This window comes from Vulpes lagopus, chromosome X (genome assembly GCF_018345385.1).
Source record: "Vulpes lagopus strain Blue_001 chromosome X, ASM1834538v1, whole genome shotgun sequence".
Lineage (NCBI taxonomy): Eukaryota > Metazoa > Chordata > Mammalia > Carnivora > Canidae > Vulpes > Vulpes lagopus.
Window position 1 is genome coordinate 53,918,469 of NC_054848.1, and position 24,609 is coordinate 53,943,077.

Here is a 24,609-nt window from a genome sequence, read left to right on the forward strand (position 1 = left end):
AGAATATTCCCCTTCCTGGAATACATTTGGGAAAAGGTATGTTGCCTCTCTAAGGACAAAATCCCCGCCTGGTGCCATTCAGCAACAATTTCACAGCAGGGGACAGAGATGCACTGAGGGCAGATAACCTGGTTGCAGCTTTTTGCTATACTTCACTATAGACTCCAGGCACTTGGGTGACCACATGACTGCTTTTCCGGGACAGAATGATGCCTGGTGCAGTGCTGTGAGTCTCTCCCTCCAGGGAGGGGAGCATATCCTTCCCTTGCCAGGCCCTTTAAGAGTTGGAATTCTGAATACCAGCTGCTGGCCAGAGACAAAACATAGAACTGTGGCCAGGCATGTTGATGGCCCAGTTACAGGCAGGTTGGGTGGGCGCAGGGATCTGATGAAAGCCTAGGACACTGGAAGGGAGATTGTTCACTTTTCTGCGAGGGCCTCCTGAACAACAGCAGCCGGGAGTTCCCCTACCTGGGGACAAGAAGGCAGGGCAATACCATCTTCCCCCAACCCACTGGCACAGTTGGACTTCAGAGAGAAACACAGTGCCTCCAGTGTAGGCTGGACTCATACCATACGCTGCCCCCAGCACCATACATCTTTACTAAGGCAGATCTGACTGTGAGGCAGCACAGTGGGGGCCTCTCCCTCAGAAGACCAACACAAGCACCCTGCATGTACAAGTCATCATAGAGTGATCCAAAGTGTCAGTCTCATTTCTGGACCAAGCTCGTTCTTTCTTTCTTTCTTTCTTTCTTTCTTTCTTTCTTTCTTTCTTTCTTTCTTTCTTTCTTTCTTTCTTTTTCTTTCTTCTTCTTCTTCTTCTTCTTCTTCTTCTTCTTCTTCTTCTTCTTCTTCTTTCTTCTTCTAGTATTTTTTTTCTTTTTTCTTTGGAATCAGTCTTTTAGTGTTTTTTTTTTTCATTTGTTGGTTTGTTTCCTTTTCTCTTTTTCTGGATTAGGCTTCTTCTTTTTTTTTTTTTTCTTTTCTTTTTTCCTCATTTTTTTTCTTTATAATCAGGCTTATAGTTTTTTGTTTGGTTGTTTGCTATTCCTTTTACTTTTTTCCTGGATCAGGCTTTTTTTTTTTTAACAGACTTACTTTAACAAACAAATAAAAGGACACCTAGTTAAAAGTGCAAATACCCACTGCAAGCAACGAGGAACTCTGCAGAGGACTGAATATAGAAAAGAGCAGCCAAAACACATCAGAGTGCACACAGCTTATACTAAAAACACTTCATGAAGTGCCAGGCCCTGGACAGTGTATGACCCCTTCTTAATATAGTATTAATCTCAGGAGCAGGAAACATAACAAACTTTCATAACACACAAAAGACAGAAACCTAGACATAATGACAAGATGGAGGATTTCTCAAAAGAAGATCAAGAAGAAATGACAGCCACGGATTTGCTCAAAACAGATATAAGCAATATAGCTGAAAAAGAATTTAGGGGGCAGCCCCGGTGGCTCAGCAGTTTGGCGCCACCTTCGGTCCAGGGTGTGATCCTGGAGACCGGGGATTGAGTCCTATGTCGGGCTCCCTGCATGGAGCCTGCTTCTCCCTCTGCCTGTGTCTCTGCCTCTCTCTCTCTCTCTCTCTCGTGTGTGTGTGTGTGTGTGTGTGTGTGTGTGTGTGTGTCTCATGAATAAATGAATAAAATCTTTAAAAAAAAGAATTTAGAACAACAGTCATAAGAATAGTAGCTGGACTTGAAAGACATATAGAAAACACCAGAGAACCCCTGAGGGCAAAGATAAAAGACCTAAGAACTAGTCAGGCCAAAATAAAAAATGCTATAACTAGGGTGCCAGGGTGGCTCAGTGGGTTAAGTGTCTGCCTTCAACTCAGGTCATGATCCCAGGGTCCTGGGTTCAAGCCCCACAGTGGGCTCCCTGCTCCTCGGGGAGTCTGCTTCTCCCTCTCCTTCTGCCTGCCACTCCCCCTACTTGTGCTCTCTCCCCCTCTATTAAATAAACAAAATCTTTTAAATTTTAATTTTTTTAATGGTATAACTGATATGCAAAACCAACTGGATGTAATCACAATGAGGATGAAAGTAGAGGAATAAATGTGATACAGAAGATAAAATTATGGAAAATAATGTAGCTAAAAAGAAGAGGGAAAGAACTATTAGGTCATGAATATAGACTTAGCGAACTCAGCAATTCCACACAGCACAATAATACCATATCATAAGAGTACCAGAAGAAGAAGAGTTGGGGGCGGGGGGAGGGGGCAGAAGGTTTATTTGAACAAATTATAGCTGAAAACTTCCCTAATCTGAGGAAGGAAATAGGCATTCAAGTCCAAGAGGCACAGAGAATTCCACTTAAAAATCAACAAAAATAGGTCAACACAAAGATACACTATAGTGAAACTTGAGAAATAAAAAAAAAGAATTCTGAAAGCAGTGAGGGACAAAAAAAGATCATTAACCTACAAGGGTAGACATAAAAGGTTAGCAAACAGACCTATCCACAGAAACACGGCAGGCCAGAAGAAAGTGTCATGATATATTCGATGTGTTCAATGGGAAAAATATGCAGCCAAGAATACTATATGCAGCAAGGTTATTATTCAGAATAGAAGGAGAGATAAAGAGTTTCCAAGACAGGCAAAAACTAAGGGAGTTTATGGACACTGAACCAACTCTGCAAGAAATATTAAAGGGGATCCTTTGAGTGGGAAAGAGAGACCAAAAGCAAGAAAGAAAGGAACAGGGATTATCTACAGGAACAGTGGCTTTACAGGTAATAGAATGTCAGTAAATTCATATTTATCAGTAATTACTCTGAATGTAAATGGACTAAATGCTCCAATCAAAAGACAGAGAGTATCAGAATGGATTAAAAAAAATAAGACCCATCATTGTGCTGCTTACAAGAGCAATTTTAGACCCAAAGACATATCCAAATTGAAAGTGAGGGAGTGGAGAACAATTTATCATGCTAATGGACATCAAAAGAAAGTGGAAGTAACCATACTTAATCAGACAAACTAGATTTAATTTTTTTTCAAACTAGATTTTAAACCAAAGACTGAAATAAGAAGTGAAGAAGGGCACTATATCATAGTAGAAGGTCTATCCAACAAGATCTAATGATTGTAAATATTTATGCCCCCAACTTGGGAGCAGCCAAATATATAAATCAATTAATAACAAACTTAAGGAAACTCATTGATAATAATGCAATGACAATAGGGGACTCTGACACCCAAATCACAGCAATGGACTGATATTCTAAACAGGAGGTCAACAAGGAATTGATGGCTTTGAATGACACACTGGGTCAGGTGGACTTAACAGATATATTCAAAACATTTCATCTTAAAGCAGCAAAATATATGTTCTTTTTGAGTGCACATGGAACATTCTCCAGAATTGATCATGAACGGGGTCACAAATCAGGTGTCACCCGATACAAAAATATTGAGATCATACCATTCATATTTTCAGATCACACCACTCTAAAATTTGAAGTCAACCACAGGAAAAAAAATGGAAAGACCATAAACACATGGGGGTTAAAGAATATCCTACTGAAGAATGAATGAGTTAACCAGGAAATTAAAGAAATAAAGCAATTCATGGAAGCAAAATAAAATGAAAACACAACACCCAAAAACCTTTGGGATGCAGCAAAGATAGTCATAAAATCAAGTATATAGCAATACAGGCCTTCCTCAAGAAGCAAGAAAAGTTTCAAATATACAACTAAAACTTACACCTAAAGGAGGTGGAAAAAGAACAACAAATTATGCTCCCAGCCAAAAAAAGAAGGGAAATATTTAAGATTAGAGCAGAAATAAGTGATATAGAAATTTCAAAAACAATAGGAAAGATCAATGAAACTAGGAGCTGATTCCTTGAAAAACTTAACAAAATTGATAAACCCCTAGCCAAAGAGAAAATATCCAAATGAATAAAATCACAAATGAAAGAGGAGAGATCAGAACAAACACTGTAGAAATACAATTATAAGAGAATATTATTATGTGTAAATACATGTGAACAAATTGGACAATCTGGAAGAAATGAATAAATTCCTAGAAACATAAACTACCAAAACTGAAACAGGAAAAAGTAGAAAATTTGAACAGACCCATATCCAGCAAAGAAATTGAATCAGTAATCAAAAATCTCACAATAAACAAGAGTCCAGATGGCTTTCCTGGGGAATTCTACCAAACATTTAAAGAAGAATTGATACCTATTTTTCTGAAATTGTTCCAAAAAAACAGGAATGGAAGGAAAACTTCCAAACTCATTTTAGGTGGCAAACATTACCTTGATCCCAAAATCAGACCCCACTGAAAAGGAGAATTACAAACTGATATCCATGATGAACATGGATGCAAAAATTCTTGACAAGATACTAGCCAATATGATCCAACAGTATATTAAAAGGATTATTCACCATGACCAAGTGGGATTTATCGCTGGGCTGCAATGGTGGTTAAACATCCACAAATTGATGTAGTGGTGACACACTGCATTAATAAAAGAAAGATCATGAACCATATGATCCTCTCAATAGATGCAGAAAAATCATTTAAAAATGTACAGCATATTTTCTTGATATAATCCCTCAAGAAAGTAGGTATACAAGGAACATAATAAAATAAAGGCAGTAAATGAAAGACCCAAAGATCACATCATCCTAAATGGTGAAAAACTAAAAGGTTTTCCCCTAAGACCAGGAATACAACAGGGATGTCCACTCTCATCACTGTTGTGCAATATACTACTGTAAGCCCTAGCCTCACCAATCAGACAACAAAAAATAAATAAATAAAAGGCATCCAAATTGGCAAGGAGGAAGCCAAAACTTTCACTCCTTAAAGAAGACATGCTACTCTATGTAGAAAACTCAAGACTCCACCAAAAAATTGCTAGAACTGCCTCATGAATTCAGCAAAGTCACAGGATATAAACTTAATGTATTTCTGCACACCAATGATGAAGCTCCAGAAAGAAATCAAGGAGTACACCCCATTTACAATTGCACTTAAAACCATAAGTCACCGAGGAATAAATGTAACCAAAGAGGTGAAAGCCCTGGACTCTGAAAACTATAAAATGCTGATGAAAGAAACTGAAGAGGACACAAAGATGTGGAAAAACATTCCATGCTCACAGATTGAAAGAACAAATATTGTTAAATGTCTATACTACCCAAAGCAATCTACAGATTTACTGCAATGCCCATCAAAATACCACCAGCAGTTTTCACAGAACTAGAGCAAACCATCCTAAAATGCGTATGGAACCACAAAAGATCCCAAATAGCCAAAGTAATGTTGAAAAAGAAAAGCAAAGCGGAGGTATCACAACCCCAGGCTTCAAGCTGTATTACAAAGTTGTAATCATCAAGACAGTATGGTTCTGGCACAAAAACAGACACATAGATCAATGGAACAGAATACAGAACCCAGAAATAGACCCACAACTATATGGTCAACTAACCTTCAACAGAGCAGGAAAGAATATCTAATGGGAAAAAAGACAGTCTCTTCAACAAAGGGTGTTGGGAAAACTGGACAGCAGCAACACACAGAATGAAACTGGACCACTTTCTTATACCATACATAAAAACAAATTCAAAATGGATGAAAGACCTAAATGTAAGACAGGAAACCATTGAAATCCTAGAAAAGAAAACAGGCAGTAACCTCTTTGACCTCAGCTGCCACAAATTCATTACTAGATACATCTCTGGAGGCAAGGGAAACAAAAGCAAAAATGAACTACTGGGACCTCATCAAGACAAAAAGCTTCTGCACAGCAAAGGAAACAATAAAACTAAAAGGCAACCAACAGAATGGGAGAAGATATTTGCAAATGACATATTGGATAAAGGGTTAGTATCCAAAATCTATAAAGAACTTATCAAAATCAATGCCCCCAAAATAAAAAAATCCCAGTTAAGAGATGGGCAGAAGACATGAACAGACATTTCGCCAAAGAAGACATCCAGATGGCTAACAGACACATGAAAAGATGCCCAACATCCCTCATCATCAGGGAAATACAACTCAAAACCGCAATGAGATACCACCCCACACCTGTCAGAATGGCTAAAATTAGCAGCATAGGAAACAACAGATGTTGACAAGGATGCAGAGAAAGGGGAACCCTTTTGCACAATTCGTGGGAATGCAAACTGGTACAGCCACTCTGGAAAACAGTATGGAGGTTCCTCAAAAAGTTAAAAATAGAACTACCCGGGGACCCCTGGGTGGCTCAGCAGTTTAGCACCTGCGGTTGGCCCAGGGCGCGATCCTGGAGTCCCGGGATCGAGTCCCACGTCGGGCTCCTGGCATGGAGCCTGCTTCTCCCTCCTCCTGTGTCTCTGCCTCTCTCTCTCTCTCTCTCTGTGTCTATCATCAATCAATCAATCAATCAATCAATCTTTAAAAAAAAAATAGAACTACCCTACCACTCAGAAATTGTACTACCAGGTATTCATCCAAAGGATACAAAAGTGCCGATTCCAAGGGGCACATGTTACCCCAGTGTTTATAGCAGCACTATTAATAGTAGCCAAGTTATGGAAAGAGCCCAGCCCAAATGTTCATTGACTGATGAATGGATAAAGAAGATGTGGTATATATATTCAATGAACCACTACTCAGCAATCAAAAAGAATGAAATCTTCCCATTTGCAACAATGTGGATGGAACTAGACTGTATTATACTAAGTGAAATAAGCCAAAGACTTAATCAATATCATATGATTTCACTTATATGTGGAATTTAAGAATCAAAATGGATCAGCATAGAGGAAGGGAAGGAAAAAAATAAGATAAAAACAGAGGGAAGCAAACATGAGACTCTTAACTACAGAGAACAAACTGAGGGTTGCTGGAGGGGAGGTTGGTGGGGAGGATGGGCTAAATGGGTGATGGGCATTAAAGAGAGAACTTGTTGGAATGAACACTGGGTGTTCTATGAAAGTGATGAATCACTAAAGTCTTCTCCTGAGACAATACTACAGACTATGTTAAAAAAATAGTAAATTAAATTAAATTATAAGGAATAATAACTGATGGCGATGATGGCACATCCATATCATGAAATTCAATGTAGCTATTAATAATAGATCTTTATCTATTTGGACTATAGAAAATATATGGTTGAGTGAAGAAAACAGGCTATAAGCAGTATAAAACTATGAAAATATATATGATCATATAAATATATGATCTTTTATTAATGCAGTGTATCATCACTACATCAATTTGTGGATGATAAATATAAATATATATGATCATATAAATATATGAAAATATTCTCACTTAGGTAAAAAATATATATGTATAGAAATATTATGGTGGTTACTAGGAGAGACAAGATTTTTGTGATTTTACTTTATATTTTTATATTATTTAAAGTTTTGCAATAAAAATAAAGCTATGCCCATAATAATATGCCCACAAAGATGAAATGTATTTGTACAATGGAGAAGATGGGCTCAGGTTTTAGACACACAGATTTAAGGTGAAGGTAGACTGTCTAAAGAAAGCCAGTTTTTTTTTTTTTTTATGTTAGCTATGGTCGACTAGGGTCAACTTTTGACTCATCTACTTTTTATTTTTGTAGATGGCCCTTCTGAATTTCTTCTTCCCTGAGGAAAAATCATACTCTGAAGATGAAAGGCGTGTTCGCCGCAATAAAAGAAGCAAAAACAGTGAAGGAGCAGATGGTAAGTATATTTGGGTGATCTTTTATCACACGTTATGATAAATGAGAAGTACACTTGTGAGAGCTATCTTCTCAAATGTGCTTCACTATCTCACATATTGTCCATAGACCAAAGGTCACAGAAATTTTTTTCCAGCCTAATCTATGAATCAGTCCATAAAACTTGACAATAAAGCTGAATATACAAAGATCCTCTCTCCTCCAACCCTAGATGTTTTCAGTCCTTTCACTATATATCTGAGAGCCATGGTAGCATTTATATCTCTCAAGGTAACATCCATAAGGACTTCATCTTTCTTGGACACCCCATGTCTACTAAATCCAACAAGAGGATTCAGTCCTATTCTTGGAATTGGGAGTGTCATGATGGCACTTACATGATGTGTTAATCCCAATGGTAATTATGTCAATGTTAGTATCAGCTATGATGCTCAAACATGAATTAGAACTTTTAGAACTCATCTGTAAGATCCTTGAGGGCAGGGGTTCATTTCCTTTTATATAATTCTAGAATCTAGCTCAGGACCTGGCAAACTGTTGGTGTTTGTAATGTAAGTTGATGATGTTGATTTACCCTTCAGCAAGGTTATGATGTGCCATTAAAACCCTTCTTACTGAGAGTGACACAAATTTGAGTTAACTAGCAATGCATTTTGTGGAGCATAATAAAATGTTGCATTGGTTTCTGGGCAGGGTCCTTGAATTGCTGTTTCAACATCACTCTGTTGAGTGACAAAATGTATCTCCTTCACACAAGAATTTGTAGAATACAGAGCTCTTGACTACTGCAGAGACATCTGGATTTAAAGACAGTATGTGTCTGGCTACATCTGCCAAAGTTATGTCAGGTGGGGGTTGCAAAACAATATGACTATATAAAGATAAAAATGAGATTTTTAAGCTGATATTTGTCAATATCAGTAAGGGCCAATGATGTATGCTGTTCCAGAAGGCATTTGTTATTGAAGAAATGGGCCCAGGAATTTGTCAGTAGGAGCAAGAATTAGAACTAAATGAAGTCTCACAACAAGGGCTCACAACAAGGACTCACAACAAGGACGCTGTAATAAAAAAGGACAGTCAGAGAAATAAGTAGGATGTTCTAGTCTCTGGAGGTGACAGCATTGTTGAGTCCTTGAATGGAGAACTGGACTAGTAGGACCATTCTTTAAAGCAGACACTTTACCTGTAATCAGTCACCAGGCCAATCCTCGGAAATGTGGTCCATGAAGTAAAAGGCAGCCATTATTCACATACTTCTTGCAGCCAGTTTCCTGGCAGTCATCAGAAGGCTATTGTTGAAGCTGAGATCTGAGAATCATTGTCCTTTTCCTCACCTAATCATCTCACCCTTGATACATGTCAGTTTTTCTATCATTAACTCTTCCCCTGAAGCTACTTCTAGAACCACCAAATCTTTCATATTCCCTGGTTGCTAAGGAGGAGAGGGGTGAGGTGGTAAGAGCAATATAACTTTCTGCAGTGGGCATGGTCTTCCTTGCTCCCTCCAAGTGGGAAGTCTAATAGATTCTAAAGTTTACCTCTTCATCTGGCCTCCCAAGTTTTCTCTTAAAGAAGTCAGTATCGGGGCAGCCCGGTGGTTTAGCGCCGCCTGCAGCCCAGGGTGTGATCCTGGAGATCCGGGATCGAGTTCCACGTCGGGTTCCCTGCTTGGAGCCTGCTTCTCCCTCCCTCTCTCTCTCTCTCTTTCTCTTTCTCTGTGTGTGTGTGTGTGTGTGTGTGTGTGTGTGTGTGTCACAATAAATAAATAAATAAAATCTTTAAAAAATATATTAAAAAAAAAAGTCAGTATCCTCCTCTCTCCCAAACTAATTTCTCTGGATCTGGCTACTGGCATCTCTGCTATTGATATTCTTTTTTTTAAGATTTTATTTATTTATTCATGAGACAAAGAGAGAGAGAGAGGCAGAGACACAGGCAGAGGGAGAAGCAGGCTCCATGCAGGGAGCCCGATGTGGGACTCGATCCTCGGTCTTAAGGATCACGCCCTGGGCTGAAGGTGGTGCCAAACAGCTGGGCCACCCAGGCTGCCCTGCTCTTGATATTCTTTAGTGTTTATTCTATTTTGGTACGAAGATTTTTTTTTTCCTCTCTGGACAAGGTAGAAGCTTCTCTTCTTAATTTATAACACTCCTTATCTCATTTCCTCCTGGTTTGATAGTCACTAGATTCTGGTCACTTTGTGTGAATGCCAAATTTTTCATGCAATACCAGATATTTTTCATTTTTCAATTTAAATTCAAGTTAGTAAAAAAAAATAAAAATAAAAAATAAATTCAAGTTAGTTAAATATAGTGTAGTATTGGTCTCAGGAGAAGACTTTAGTGATTCATCACTTTCATAGAACACCCAGTGTTCATTCCAACAAGTTCTCTCTTTAATGCCCATCACCCATTTAGCCCATCCTCCCCACCAACCTCCCCTCCAGCAACCCTCAGTTTGTTCTCTGTAGTTAAGAGTCTCATGTTTGCTTCCCTCTGTTTTTATCTTATTTTTTTCCTTCCCTTCCTCTATGCTGATCCATTTTGATTCTTAAATTCCACATATAAGTGAAATCATATGATATTGATTAAGTCTTTGGCTTATTTCACTTAGTATAATACAGTCTAGTTCCATCCACATTGTTGCAAATGGGAAGATTTCATTCTTTTTGATTGCTGAGTAGTGGTTCATTGAATATATATACCACATCTTCTTTATCCATTCATCAGTCAATGAACATTTGGGCTGGGCTCTTTCCATAACTTGGCTACTATTAATAGTGCTGCTATAAACACTGGGGTAACATGTGCCCCTTGGAATCGGCACTTTTGTATCCTTTGGATGAATACCTGGTAGTACAATTTCTGAGTGGTAGGGTAGTTCTATTTTTTTTTTAAAGATTGATTGATTGATTGATTGATTGATGATAGACACAGAGAGAGAGAGAGAGAGAGGCAGAGACACAGGAGGAGGGAGAAGCAGGCTCCATGCCAGGAGCCCGACGTGGGACTCGATCCCGGGACTCCAGGATCGCGCCCTGGGCCAACCGCAGGTGCTAAACTGCTGAGCCACCCAGGGGTCCCCGGGTAGTTCTATTTTTAACTTTTTGAGGAACCTCCATACTGTTTTCCAGAGTGGCTGTACCAGTTTGCATTCCCACGAATTGTGCAAAAGGGTTCCCCTTTCTCTGCATCCTTGTCAACATCTGTTGTTTCCTATGCTGCTAATTTTAGCCATTCTGACAGGTGTGGGGTGGTATCTCATTGCGGTTTTGAGTTGTATTTCCCTGATGATGAGGGATGTTGGGCATCTTTTCATGTGTCTGTTAGCCATCTGGATGTCTTCTTTGGCGAAATGTCTGTTCATGTCTTCTGCCCATCTCTTAACTGGGATTTTTTTATTTTGGGGGCATTGATTTTGATAAGTTCTTTATAGATTTTGGATACTAACCCTTTATCCAATATGTCATTTGCAAATATCTTCTCCCATTCTGTTGGTTGCCTTTTAGTTTTATTGTTTCCTTTGCTGTGCAGAAGCTTTTTGTCTTGATGAGGTCCCAGTAGTTCATTTTTGCTTTTGTTTCCCTTGCCTCCAGAGATGTATCTAGTAAAGAATTTGTGGCAGCTGAGGTCAAAGAGGTTACTGCCTGTTTTCTTTTCTAGGATTTCAATGGTTTCCTGTCTTACATTTAGGTCTTTCATCCATTTTGAATTTGTTTTTATGTATGGTATAAGAAAGTGGTCCAGTTTCATTCTGTGTGTTGCTGCTGTCCAGTTTTCCCAACACCCTTTGTTGAAGAGACTGTCTTTTTTCCCATTAGATATTCTTTCCTGCTCTGTTGAAGGTTAGTTGACCATATAGTTGTGGGTCTATTTCTGGGTTCTGTATTCTGTTCCATTGATCTATGTGTCTGTTTTTGTGCCAGAACCATACTGTCTTGATGATTACAACTTTGTAATACAGCTTGAAGCCTGGGGTTGTGATACCTCCGCTTTGCTTTTCTTTTTCAACATTACTTTGGCTATTTGGGATCTTTTGTGGTTCCATACGCATTTTAGGATGGTTTGCTCTAGTTCTGTGAAAACTGCTGGTGGTATTTTGATGGGCATTGCAGTAAATCTGTAGATTGCTTTGGGTAGTATAGACATTTAACAATATTTGTTCTTTCAATCTGTGAGCATGGAATGTTTTTCCACATCTTTGTGTCCTCTTCAGTTTCTTTCATCAGCATTTTATAGTTTTCAGAGTCCAGGGCTTTCACCTCTTTGGTTACATTTATTCCTCGGTGACTTATGGTTTTAAGTGCAATTGTAAATGGGGTGTACTCCTTGATTTCTTTCTGGAGCTTCATCATTGGTGTGCAGAAATACATTAAGTTTATATCCTGTGACTTTGCTGAATTCATGAGGCAGTTCTAGCAATTTTTTGGTGGAGTCTTGAGTTTTCTACATAGAGTAGCATGTCTTCTTTAAGGAGTGAAAGTTTTGGCTTCCTCCTTGCCAATTTGGATGCCTTCAGATATTTTTCTTTAAACAGAATACTTAGGAGAAACACAAGAGCCCTTAGTGGTTGGAGTATAGAATGTCTGGAGGTCCTGGGATTCAAATAAATCTCTAGCTTTTCACCTAGGAAGCTAAAGATCCATTTCTTTATATGGGTTGACTGATTAATGAGTTAAAGAATGCAGAGCCAATCTAAATATTGTTTACTTTTGAACCATTCCTATCACTCTATTGAGTCTATGCTATATTCATTCAATGCGTTCCTCAGATATTTACTGAGAAAATATAGCAGCTTATATAATTCTATAATGGAAATGCCAGAAGTATAGTGGTACTATCTGTTTTATTCACTTTTATATCCCCATGACTAGAAAAGGATATGGCACATAGTAGACTCTTAAAAGATGTTTCTTTTTTACCTCTATGAGCTTACCTTACAATGTAAAAAAAATGGACAATAAATAAAATTGGTGGTGTTAAATGTTGTGGAAATAGAGCTGGGCAAAAGGAGAGAATGTGATGGGGTGTGTGCTATAAAATTATCAGGGAAGGCCCCTCTATTAAGGGAACATTTCAGAAGAGATCTGAATGAAATGAAAGTATGGGCTCTTCATATTATATTTTGAAGAGGAGAGGGATAGAAGAAATAATAAATACAAATGCTCTGTAGCAGAAAAATTCTTAGTATGTTCTAGAAATATCAGTGTGGCTAGGAGCAGAGTGAGCAAGGAGGAGAAGGAGATGAGATCAGTGGGCAAACTCAAACATAGACCCTTGTAGGACAAGGTAAGGACTCTGACATTTATACTGTGTAAGATGGGGACCAATTGGAGGATTTTGAGCAGAGATTTGACAAGATCTGGCCTCTGTTCTAATAGAATCCTTCTTCCTGCTGTATTGAAAATAGCTGCAAGAGAAAGCATTTGACAAAATACAGCATCCATTCCTGATCAAAACACTTCAGAGTGTTGAGATAGAGGGAACTTTCCTCGACATCTTAAAAGCCATCTACGAAAAGCCCACAGCAAATATCATTCTCAATGGGGAAGCACTGGGAGCCTTTCCCCTAAGATCAGGAACAAGACAGGGATGTCCACTCTCACCACTGCTGTTCAACATAGTTCTGGAAGTCCTCGCCTCAGCAATCAGACAACAAAAAGACATTAAAGGCATTCAAATTGGCAAAGAAGAAGTCAAACTCTCCCTCTTCGCCGATGACATGATACTCTACATAGAAAACCCAAAAGCCTCCACCCCAAGATTGCTAGAACTCATACAGCAATTTGGTAGCGTGGCAGGGTACAAAATCAATGCCCAGAAATCAATGGCATTTCTATACACTAACAATGAGACTGAAGAAAGAGAAATGAAGGAGTCAATCCCATTTACAATTGCACCCAAAAGCATAAGATACCTAGGAATAAACCTAACCAAAGAGGTGAAGGATCTATACCCTAAAAACTATAGAACACTTCTGAAAGAAATTGAGGAAGACACAAAGAGATGGAAAAATATTCCATGCTCATGGATTGGAAGAATTAATATTGTGAAAATGTCAATGCTACCCAGGGCAATTTACACTTTTAATGCAATCCCTATCAAAATACCATGGACTTTCTTCAGAGAGTTAGAACAAATTATTCTAAGATTTGTGTGGAATCAGAAAAGACCCCGAATAGCCAGGGGAATTTTAAAAAAGAAAACCATAGCTGGGGGCATCACAATGCCAGATTTCAGGTTGTACTACAAAGCTGTGGTCATCAAGACAGTGTGGTACTGGCACAAAAACAGACACATAGATCAATGGAACAGAATAGAGAACCCAGAAGTGGACCCTGAAATGTATGGTCATCTAATATTCGATAAAGGAGGAAAGACTATCCATTGGAAGAAAGACAGTCTCTTCAATAAATGGTGTTGGGAAAATTGGACATCCACATGCAGAAGAATGAAACTGGACCACTCCCTTTCACCATACACAAAGATAAACTCAAAATGGATGAGAGATCTAAATGTGAGACAAGAGTCCATCAAACTCCTAGAGGAGAACACAGGCAACACCCTTTTTGAACTCGGCCACAGTAACTTCTTGCAAGATACATCCACAAAGGCAAAAGAAACAAAAGCAAAAATGAACTATTGGGACTTCATCAAGATAAGAAGCTTTTGCACAGCAAAGGATACAGTCAACACAACTAAAAGACAACCTATAGAATGGGAGAAGATATTTGCAAACGACATATCAGATAAAGGGCTAGTTTCCAAAATCTATAAAGAACTTATTAAACTCAACACCAAAGAAACAAACAATCCAATCATGAAATGGGCAAAAGACATGAAGAGAAATCTCACAGAGGAAGACATGGACATGGCCAACATGCACATGAGAAAATGCTCTGCATCACTTGCCATCAGGGAAATACAAATCAAAACCACAATGAGATACCACCTCACACCAGTGAGAATGGGGAAAATTAACAAGGCAGGAAACAACAAATGTTGGAGAGGATGCGGATAAAAGGGAACCCTCTTACACTGTTGGTGGGAATGTGAACTGGTGTAGCCACTCTGGAAAACTGTGTGGAGGTTCCTCAAAGAGTTAAAAATAGACCTGCCCTACGACCCAGCAATTGCACTGTTGGGGATTTACCCCAAAGATTCAGATGCAATGAAACGTCGGGACACCTGCACCCCGATGTTTCTAGCAGCAATGGCCACAATAGCCAAACTGTGGAAGGAGCCTCGGTGTCCATCGAAAGATGAATGGATAAAGAAGATGTGGTTTATGTATACAATGGAATATTATTCAGCAATTAGAAATGACAAATACCCACCATTTGCTTCAACGTGGATGGAACTGGAGGGTATTATGCTGAGTGAAATAAGTCAATCGGAGAAGGACAAGCAGTGTATGTTCTCATTCATTTGGGGAATATAAATAATAGTGAAAGGGAATATAAAGGAAGGGAGAAGAAATGTGTGGGAAATATCAGAAAGGGAGACAGAACATAAAGACTCCTAACTCGGGGAAACGAACTAGGGGTGGTGGAAGGGGAGGAGGGCGGGTGTTGGAGGGGAATGGGTGACGGGCACTGAGGTGGACACTTGACGGGATGAGCACTGGGTGTTTTTCTGTATGTTGGTAAATTGAACACCAATAAAAATTAATTTAAAAATGAAAATAGCTGCAAAAAAAAAAAAAAAGAAAGAAAGAAAATAGCTGCAGACACTGTTGGTAGGAATGCAAACTGGTACAGCCACTCTGGGAAAGAGTATGGAGGTTCCTCAGAAAGTTAAAAATAGAACTACCTTATGATCCAGCAATCCCACTACTGGGAATTTACCCAAAGAATACAAGAACACTAATTCAAAGGGATACATGCAGCCCTATGTTTATAGCAGCATTATTCACAATAGCCAAACTGTGGCAGTAGCCAAAGGGTCCATCAATTGATGAATGGATAAAAAGTTATGGTATATATACAATGGAATATTTTTCAGCCATAAAGAATGATGAAATCTTGCCATTTGCAGTGACATCAATGGAGCTATAGAGTATAATGCTAAGTGAAATAAGTTAGAGAAAGATAAATGCAATAGGATTTCACTCATATGTGAAATTTAAGAAACAAAACAAATGAGGAAAGGAAAAAATGAGAGAGACAAACCAAGAAACAGACTATAGAGAACAAATGATGGTTACCAGAGGGGAGGTGCCTGGGGAAGTAGGGATTAAGGAGGGCGCTTGCCATGATAAGCACCAAGTGGTGTATTGAATTATTGAATCACTATATTGTACACCTGAAACTAATATAACATTTATGTAAATTGTACTAGAACTAAAATGAAAAATTAATAAAATATTAAATAAATGAGAAATTAGATACAGTGAGAAAGAACAGAAGCAGAAAGACCTGTTAGGGGAATCTACCAATAATCCAGGGAAAAGATGATGGTTTAGACCAGGATGGGAACAATATGAGTAGTGAGATATAGTGGTCAGATTCTGGATAGATTTCAAAGAATCATTGACAGGATTGTCAGATTGATTATATAAATGGTATGAAAGACAGAAAAGAGCCAAAGATGACCCCACAGTTTTGGACCTAAGGCACTAGACTGTAGAATTGCTATTTCTGAGATAAGAAAAAACGGGGAGATACAGGGTAAAGCGGTACAGAGAAGGATTCAAGAATTCAGGTAGGTGGAGGTGGAGGAGCCTGAGATTGAGAATGGGTCAAAACCTATCAACTTAATATAGACTGCTATATGCATGAGATGTTATATGTGAACCAATAGTAACCACAAATCAAAAACTCTTAATGGATATGCAAAGAAATATAGAGAAAGGAATCCAAGCATATCAGTAAATGAAGCCATCAAACCACAAGGGGAAAAAAAAAAAAAAACAAGAGAAGAAAGGAAGAGAAAAGAACTACAAAAGGGGGCCCAGGGTGGCTTAGTCAGTTAAGTGCCTGACTTTTGCTCAGGTCATGATCTCAGGGTCCTTAGATCAAGCCCGGCATCAGGCTCCCCACTCAGTGGGGAATCTGCTTGTCCCTCCGCCCCTCCTCCCACTCCTGCATGCCCTCTGAAATGAATAAATTTTTAAAATTTAAATAAATTAATTAATTAACTAACTAACTAAAGAAACACTTAAAACAAGTAACAAAATGGTAATAAGTATATACCTATTTATAATTTTAATGTAAATGAATTAAATGCTCCAATCATAAGATATAGGTGACTGAATGGATAAGAAAGCAATGCTGCCTACAAGAGACTTACTTCAGACCTAAAAACTCATGGAAATTGAAAGTGAAGAGATGGAAAAACATTTGCCATGCAAACGGAAGCAAAAAAAAACTAAGGTAGCAGTAGTTCTATCAGACAAATCAGACTTACAAAGATTGTAACAAGAGACATAGAAGAACACTACATAATAATAAAGGGAACAATCCTACAAGAGGATATAACAATTTTAAATATTTATGTACCCAATATAGGACTACCCAAGTGCAAAAGACAACTATTAACAGATTAAAAAAAAGAAACTGACAATAATACCATAATAGAGGACTTTAACACCCTACTTACATCAATGAATAGATCATCCAAACAAAAAATCAACAAGGAAACAGTGGCTTTCAATGACACACTGGACCAGATGGACCTAACAAATATATTCAGAACATCCCATCCTAAAATGGCAGACTACACATTCTTTTCAAGTGCACATGGAACATTCTCCAGAATAGATCACATGTTAGGCCACAAAACAAATCCCAGTAAGTTTTAAAAGATTGAAATCATGTCGTGCATTTTTTCTGACTACAGTGGTACAAAACCAGAAATCACAAGAAAAAAATCTAGAAAGAACACAAATACATGAAGGTTAAATGACATGCTTATAAACAATGAATGGGTCAACCAAGAAATCAAAGAGGAAATAAAAAAATACATAAAGACAGATGAAAATGAAAAAGCAGTGATTCAAAATTGTTGGGATACAGCAAAAGCCATTCTAAAAGGGGAGATTATAGGAATACAGGCCTACATCAAAAAGCAAGAAAAATCTCAAATAAACAACCTAACCTTTAATCTAAAGGAGCTAGAAAAATAAAAACAAATAAGGCCCAAAGTCAGTAGAAGGTTGGACATAATAAAGATTAGAGCAGAAATAAATTAAATAGAGGCTGACAAAACAATAAAACAGATCATTGAAACTAGGAGCTCATTCCCCGAAAAGATAAAAATTGATAAACCTTTAGCCAGACTCATCAAAGAGAGAGAGAGAGAAATGACTTGAATAAATAAAATGAGAAATGAAGGACAAATAACAGCCAGCACTAGAGAAATGCAAACAATTATAAGAGAATATTATGAAAAATTATATGCCAATAAATTGAACAACCTCAAAGAAATGGATAATTCCTAGAAACATATAACCTTCAAAATTTGAACAGGAAGAGTTACATAATTTGGATAGACCTATTACTCGCAGTAAAATTGAGTTAGTAATTAAAAAAAAGACCCAACAAGCAAAAGTCCAGGACAAAAGGGCTTCACAGGTAAGTTCTACCAAACATTTAAAGAAGAGTTAGTACCTATCCTTCTTAAATTATTCCCAAAAAATAAAAGAGTAAAGAAAGCTTCGAAATGAACTCCATAAGGGCAGCACTATCCTGATACCAAAACCATAAAAAGACACTACAAAGAAAGAAAACTAGAGGCCTATACTCTAATGAACATAGACACAAAAATCTTCAACACAGTATTAGCTAACCAGATATAACAATTCAAGAACTCATTCATCACGATCAAGTTAGATTTATTCTAGGGATGCAAATGTGGTACAATATTCATAAATTAATCTATGTGATACATCAAAATAACAACAGAAAAGAAAAAGAGCAAAATCAATGCAGAAAAGCTTTTGACAAAGTACAACATCCATTCATGATTAAAAATTCTCAACAGGGCAGCCCCGGTGGCGCAGCGGTTTCGTGCCGCCTGCAGCCCGGAGCGTGATCCTGGAGACCCGGTATCGAGTCCCACGTCGGGCTTCCTGCATGGAGCCTGCTTCTCCCTCTGCCTGTGTCTCTGCCTCTCTCTCTCAGTCTCTCTCTTTGTGTTGCTCATGAATAAATAAATTTTAAAAATCTTTAAAAAAATTTTCAACAAAGTAGGTTTAGAGGGAACATACCTCAACATAATGAAGATCATATATAAAAAACCCACAGTTAATATCATTCTCAATGGAGAAAAACTGAGAGCTTTTCATCTAAGATTAGAAACAAGACAAGTATGTCCAATCTCTCCACTTTTCTTCAACATAGTACTGGAAGTCCTAGCCACGGCAATCGGACAACAAAAAGAAATAAAAGGTATCCAGATAGAGCAAAGAAAAAGTAAAATTTTGCTCTCTGAGGATGACATGATACTATATACAAAAACCTAAAAGACTCCACCAAAAACCTGCCACAACTGATAAATGAACTCAGTGAAAGTCACAGGATACAAAGTCAATGTACAGAAATCTGTTGCATTTCTATACACTGACAATGAAATAGTAGAGAAATTAAGAAAACAATCTCATTTGTAATTGCACCAAAAATAATAAAGTACCTAGGGAATAAACTTAACCAAGGAGGTGAAAAACCTGTACTCCAAAAACTACAAAACATTGGTGAAAAAATTTGAAGATGACACAAATAAATGGAAATATATTCCATGCCTATGGATTTGAAGAACAAAATTGTTTAAATGCCCAGTGATGCTCAAAGTAATCTTGACACTCAATACAATCTCTATCAAAATACCATCAACATTTTTCATGAAACTAGAACAAATAATCCTGAAATTTGTATGGAATCACAAAAGACCTCAAATAACTGAAACAGTCTTGAAAAAGAACAAAGCTGGAGGTATCACGATCCCAGATTTCAAAATATACCACATAGGTGTAATAATCAAAAAAGCATGCTACTGGTACAAAAATAGACACATAAATCAATGAAACAGAATAGAGAGTCCAGAAATAAACCCAAGCTTTTTTGGTCTATTATTCTACAAGAATGTATATTCTTGTACACTGTATAGTGAGGGAAAAGCAGTCTCTTCAACAAATTGTGCTGGGAAAACTACATGGAAAAGAATAAAACTGGACCACTGTCCTACACCATACACAAAAATAAGCTGAAAGTGGTTTAAATATCTAAATATGAGACCTGAAATTAGAAAATTCCTAGAATAAACATAATTTTAATAATTTCTTTGACATTGACCATAGAAACATTTTCTAGATATGTGTCCTCTGACAAGGGAAACAAAAGCTAAATTAAAGTATTAAGAAATTAAGAACTAGAAAAAAATTAAAATCTTTTGCATAGTGAAGGAAACTATCAACAAAACAAAAAGGCAATTTAGTGGATGAGAGTAGATATTTGCAAATAGTATTTCCAGTAAAGGGTTAATATCTTAAATATATGAAGACCTTATACAACTCAACACCAAAAAATAATCCAATTTTAAATGAACAGAGATGGTGAATAAATATTTTTCAAAGAAGACATACAGATGGCCAACACAGATGAAAAGATGTTCAACATCATTAATCATCAGGGTATTGCAAATTAAAACTACATAAGTATCATTTTATACTTGTCAGAATAGCTAAAATAAAAAACAAAAAAAAATAACAAGTGTTGGCAAGAATATTGAGAAAAAGGAAATTTTCTGCGCTGTTGGAGGGAATGCAAATGGAAGCAACGATTGTGGAAAATACTATGGAGATTCTTCAAAAAATTTAAAAAAGAATTACAATATGATCCAGTAATTCCATTGCTGGATATTTACCCAAATAAATTGAAACACTAATTCAAGAAGATATTTGCACCCCTGTGTTTATTGCAGCATTACGTATAATAGCCAAATTATGGAAGCAGCCCAAGGTGTCCATCAATAGATGAATAGATAAAAAAGATGTGATATATATACACATACATATATATATATATATATATATATACACACACACACACACACACACACACACATACATACAGTGGAATATTACTCAGCCATAAAAAGAATAAAATCTTGCCATTTGTAACAACATGGATGGATCTAGAGGATATAATACTAAGTGAAATAAATCAGAGAAATACAAATACTATGTGATTCTATTCATATGTGGAATTTAAGAAACAAAAACTGTACAAAGAAAAGACTAAAACAGATGCTTAAATATAGAGAACAAATTGGTGGTTGGCACAGGGGTGATGGGTGAAACAAAGAGGATTAAGAGCACACTTTTTTTAAAGTTTTTATTTAAATTCCAGTTAACATACAGTGTAACATTAGTTTCAGGTGTACAATTTAGTAAAATCCCTATCACCTATTTATAACCTATCTTCTTTTTTTGAGTAATTTTAAAATTTTTGTTTAAGTTCAATTAATTAACATGTAGTGTATTAAGTTTTCGAGGTAGAATTCAGTGATTTCCTCAGTTAAATATAGGACCCAGTATCACCTATCTTCTTTATCCATTCATCAGTCGATGGACACGGGCTATTTCCATAATTTGGCTATTGTACATAATGCTACTATGAATACTGGGGCGCATGTATTCCTTTGGATTAGGATTTTTGTATTCTTTGAGCAAGTACCTAGAAGTGGGATTGCTGGGTCATAGGTTAGTTCTATTTGTACTTTTTTGAGGAGGAATCTCCATACTATTTCCCAGAGTGGCTGCATCAGTTTGCATTCCCACCAACAGTGCAAGAGCATTCCCCTTTCTCCACATCCTTACCAACACCTGTTATTTTTTTTAAAGATTTTTATTTATTTATTTATTCATGAGAAACACAGAGAGAGAGAGAGACAGAGACACAGGCAGAGGGAGAAGCAGGCTCCACGCAGAGAGCTCGATGTGGGACTCGATCCCCTGACCCCGGGATCATGCCCTAAGCGAAAGGCAGACACTCAACCGCTGAGCCACCCAGGCGTCCCAACACCTGTTATTTTTTTGTGTTTTTAGCTATTCTGACAAGCGTGAGGTGGTATACCTTATAGTTTTTATTTTAATTTCCCTGATGGGGGATCCCTGGGTGGCTCAGTGGTTTAGCGCCTGCTTTTGGCCCAGGGTGCGATCCTGGAGTCCCGGGATCGAGTCCCGCGTCAGACTCCTGGCATGGAGCCTGCTTCTCCCTCCTCCTGTGTCTCTGCCTCTCTCTCTCTCTCTCTATGTCTATCATAAATAATAAATAAATATTTTTTAAAAAAATTTCCCTGATTATCAGTGATGTTGAGCAACTTTCAGTTGGCCATCTGTATGTCTTCTCTGGAAAAATGTTCATATCTTCTGCCCATTTTTATTGGATTACTTGTTTTTTGGGTGTTGTGTTTTATAAGTTTTTTTTTTTTTTTTTTTTTTATAAGTTGTTTATATATCTTGAATACTAACGCTTTATCAGATATGTCATTTGCAAATACCTTCTCCCATTACACAGGTTGCCTTTTAGTTTTGATGATTGTTTCCTTTGCTGTGCAGAACCTATCTGTTTTGATACAGTCCCAATGGTTTATTTTTGCTTTTGTTACCTTTGCCTAAGATGTATCTAGAAAAAAGTTGCTATGGCTAATGTCAAAAGGTTACTGCCTATGTTCTCTTTCTAGGATTTTCATGGTTTCATGACTCACATTTAGGTCTTTCTTTTTTTCTTTTACTTTTTTTTTTTTTTTTTTTACATTTAGGTCTTTCATCAATTTTGAGTTTATTTTTGTATACGGTGTAAGAAAGTGGTCCAGTTTCTTTCCTTTGTATGTTGCTGTTCAGTTGTCCTAACACTATTTTTTAAGTGATGTTCTTTTTCCCATTGGATCTTCTTTCCTGCTTTGTTGAAGATTAATTGACCATAGAGTTTTGGGTTCCTTTCTGGATATTCAGTTCTGCTCTACTGATCTATGTATCTATTTTTTTTAATTTTTATTTATTTATGATAGTCACACACACACACAGAGAGAGAGAGAGAGAGGGAGGCAGAGAGAGAAGCAGGCTCCATGCACCGGGAGCCTGACGTGGGATTCGATCCCGGGTCTCCAGGATCGCGCCCTGGGCCAAAGGCAGGCACTAAACCGCTGCGCCACCCAGGGATCCCCTATGTATCTATTTTTGTACCACTACCATCCTGTTTTGATCACTACAGCTTTGTCTTATAACTTGAACTCCAGAATTGTGATGCCTCCAGCTTTTCTTTGTCTTTTTCAAGATTGTTTTGGCTATTCGAGTTTTTGTGGTTCCATTCAAATTTTAGGATTGTTTCCTCTAGCTCTGTGAAAAATGCTGGTGGTATTTTGATGGGGATTACATTAAATCTGTAGATTGCCTTGGGTACAATAGACATTTTAACACTATTTGTGCTTCCAATCCATGAACATTCATCTCATCTTCAGTATCTTTTATCAGTGTTTTATACTTTTCAGAGTACAGGTCTTTCACCTCTATCATTAGGTTTATTCCTAGGTATCTTATTATTTTGGGTGCAATAATAAATGAATTGTTTTCTTAATTTCTCTTTCTGGTGCTTCATCATTGGTGTATAGAAATACAACTATACATTGATTTTGTATCCTGTGTTACTGAGTTTGTTGATAAGTTCTAGGAGTTTTTTGGTGAAGTCTTTCAGGTTTTCTGTATAGAGTATCATGTCCTCTGCAAATAGTGAAAGTTTTATTTCTTCCTTCCTGACTTGGATGGCTTTTATTTCTTTTTGTTGTCTGATTGCTGTAGCTGGGACTTCCAGTACTATGCTCACTAAAGGTGGTGAGAGTGGATATCCTAATCTTTTTTTTCCCGAACTTAGGAAAAAAGCTTTCAGTTTTTCTCCATTAAGGATAAGGCTCCATTAAGGATAGGTTTTTCATATACAGCGTTTATTATGTTGAGGTATATTCCCTCTAAAACTACTTTGTTGAGGATTTTTATCATGAATGGATATTATAACTTTGGCAAAATCTTTCTCTGCCTCTATTGAAAGAATTACATGGCTCTTCTCCTTTCTTTACTAACATGATATATCAATTTGATTGATTCACAAACATTGAAATACCTTTGCAACCTGGAGAAAACAAAGCCCACTTGATTGTGGAGAATGATTTTTTTACTGTATTTTTTGATTTGGTAGCCAGTATTTCCTGATGATTTTTGTTATCTATGTTTATCAGGAATATTGCCCTGTATTTCTTTTTTTTTTTTTTTAAGTGAGGTCTTTATCTGGTTTTGGTATCAGGATAATGCTTGCCCCATAGAATGAATTTTAAAGTTTTCCTTCCTTTTCTGTTTTTTGGAATAGTTTAAGAGGGATAATTAATTCTTCTTCTAATATTTGATAGAATATGCCCGTGAAGCCATCTCTTGGGAATATTTTGACTACTGATTCATTTTTGTTACTGGTGATTAGTCTGTTCAAATTTTCTATTTCTTACTGTTTCAGTTTTGGTAATTTATATGTTTCTAGGAATTTATCCATTTTTTCAAGGTTGTCCCATTTTGGGACATATAGTTTTTAATATTCTCTTAGAATTGTTTGTCTGTGGTGTTGGTTGTGTTGGTTATTATTTCTCCTCTCTCATTTGTGATTTTATTTATTTTAGTCCTTTTCTTTTCTTTTAAATAACTCTGGCTAGAGCTTTATCAATTATGTTGATCTTTTCAAAAAACCAACTACCCATTTCATTTTATTGTTCAATTATTCCTTAGTTTCTACATCATTCATTTCTTCTCCAATCATTATTATTTCCTTCATTCTGCTGGTTTTAGATTTTATGTGTTCTTCTTTTTCTAGCTCCTTTAGGTGTAAGATTGTTTATTTGAGATTTTTCTTGCTTCTTAA

The 24,609-nt window shown here is 37.1% G+C and overlaps 1 protein-coding gene across 4 annotated transcripts in view; it reads left to right on the forward strand.

Moving 5' to 3' along the window:
- Positions 1–24,609, forward strand: part of EDA (ectodysplasin A) — a 435,889-nt gene that overhangs the window by 300,282 nt on the left and 110,998 nt on the right. For all 4 annotated transcript variants that reach the window (XM_041741022.1, XM_041741023.1, XM_041741020.1 and 1 more), the window contains exon 2: positions 7,608–7,710. In XM_041741022.1, the coding sequence (XP_041596956.1) occupies positions 7,608–7,710 (103 nt within the window). The remainder of the gene's footprint in view (positions 1–7,607; positions 7,711–24,609) is intronic.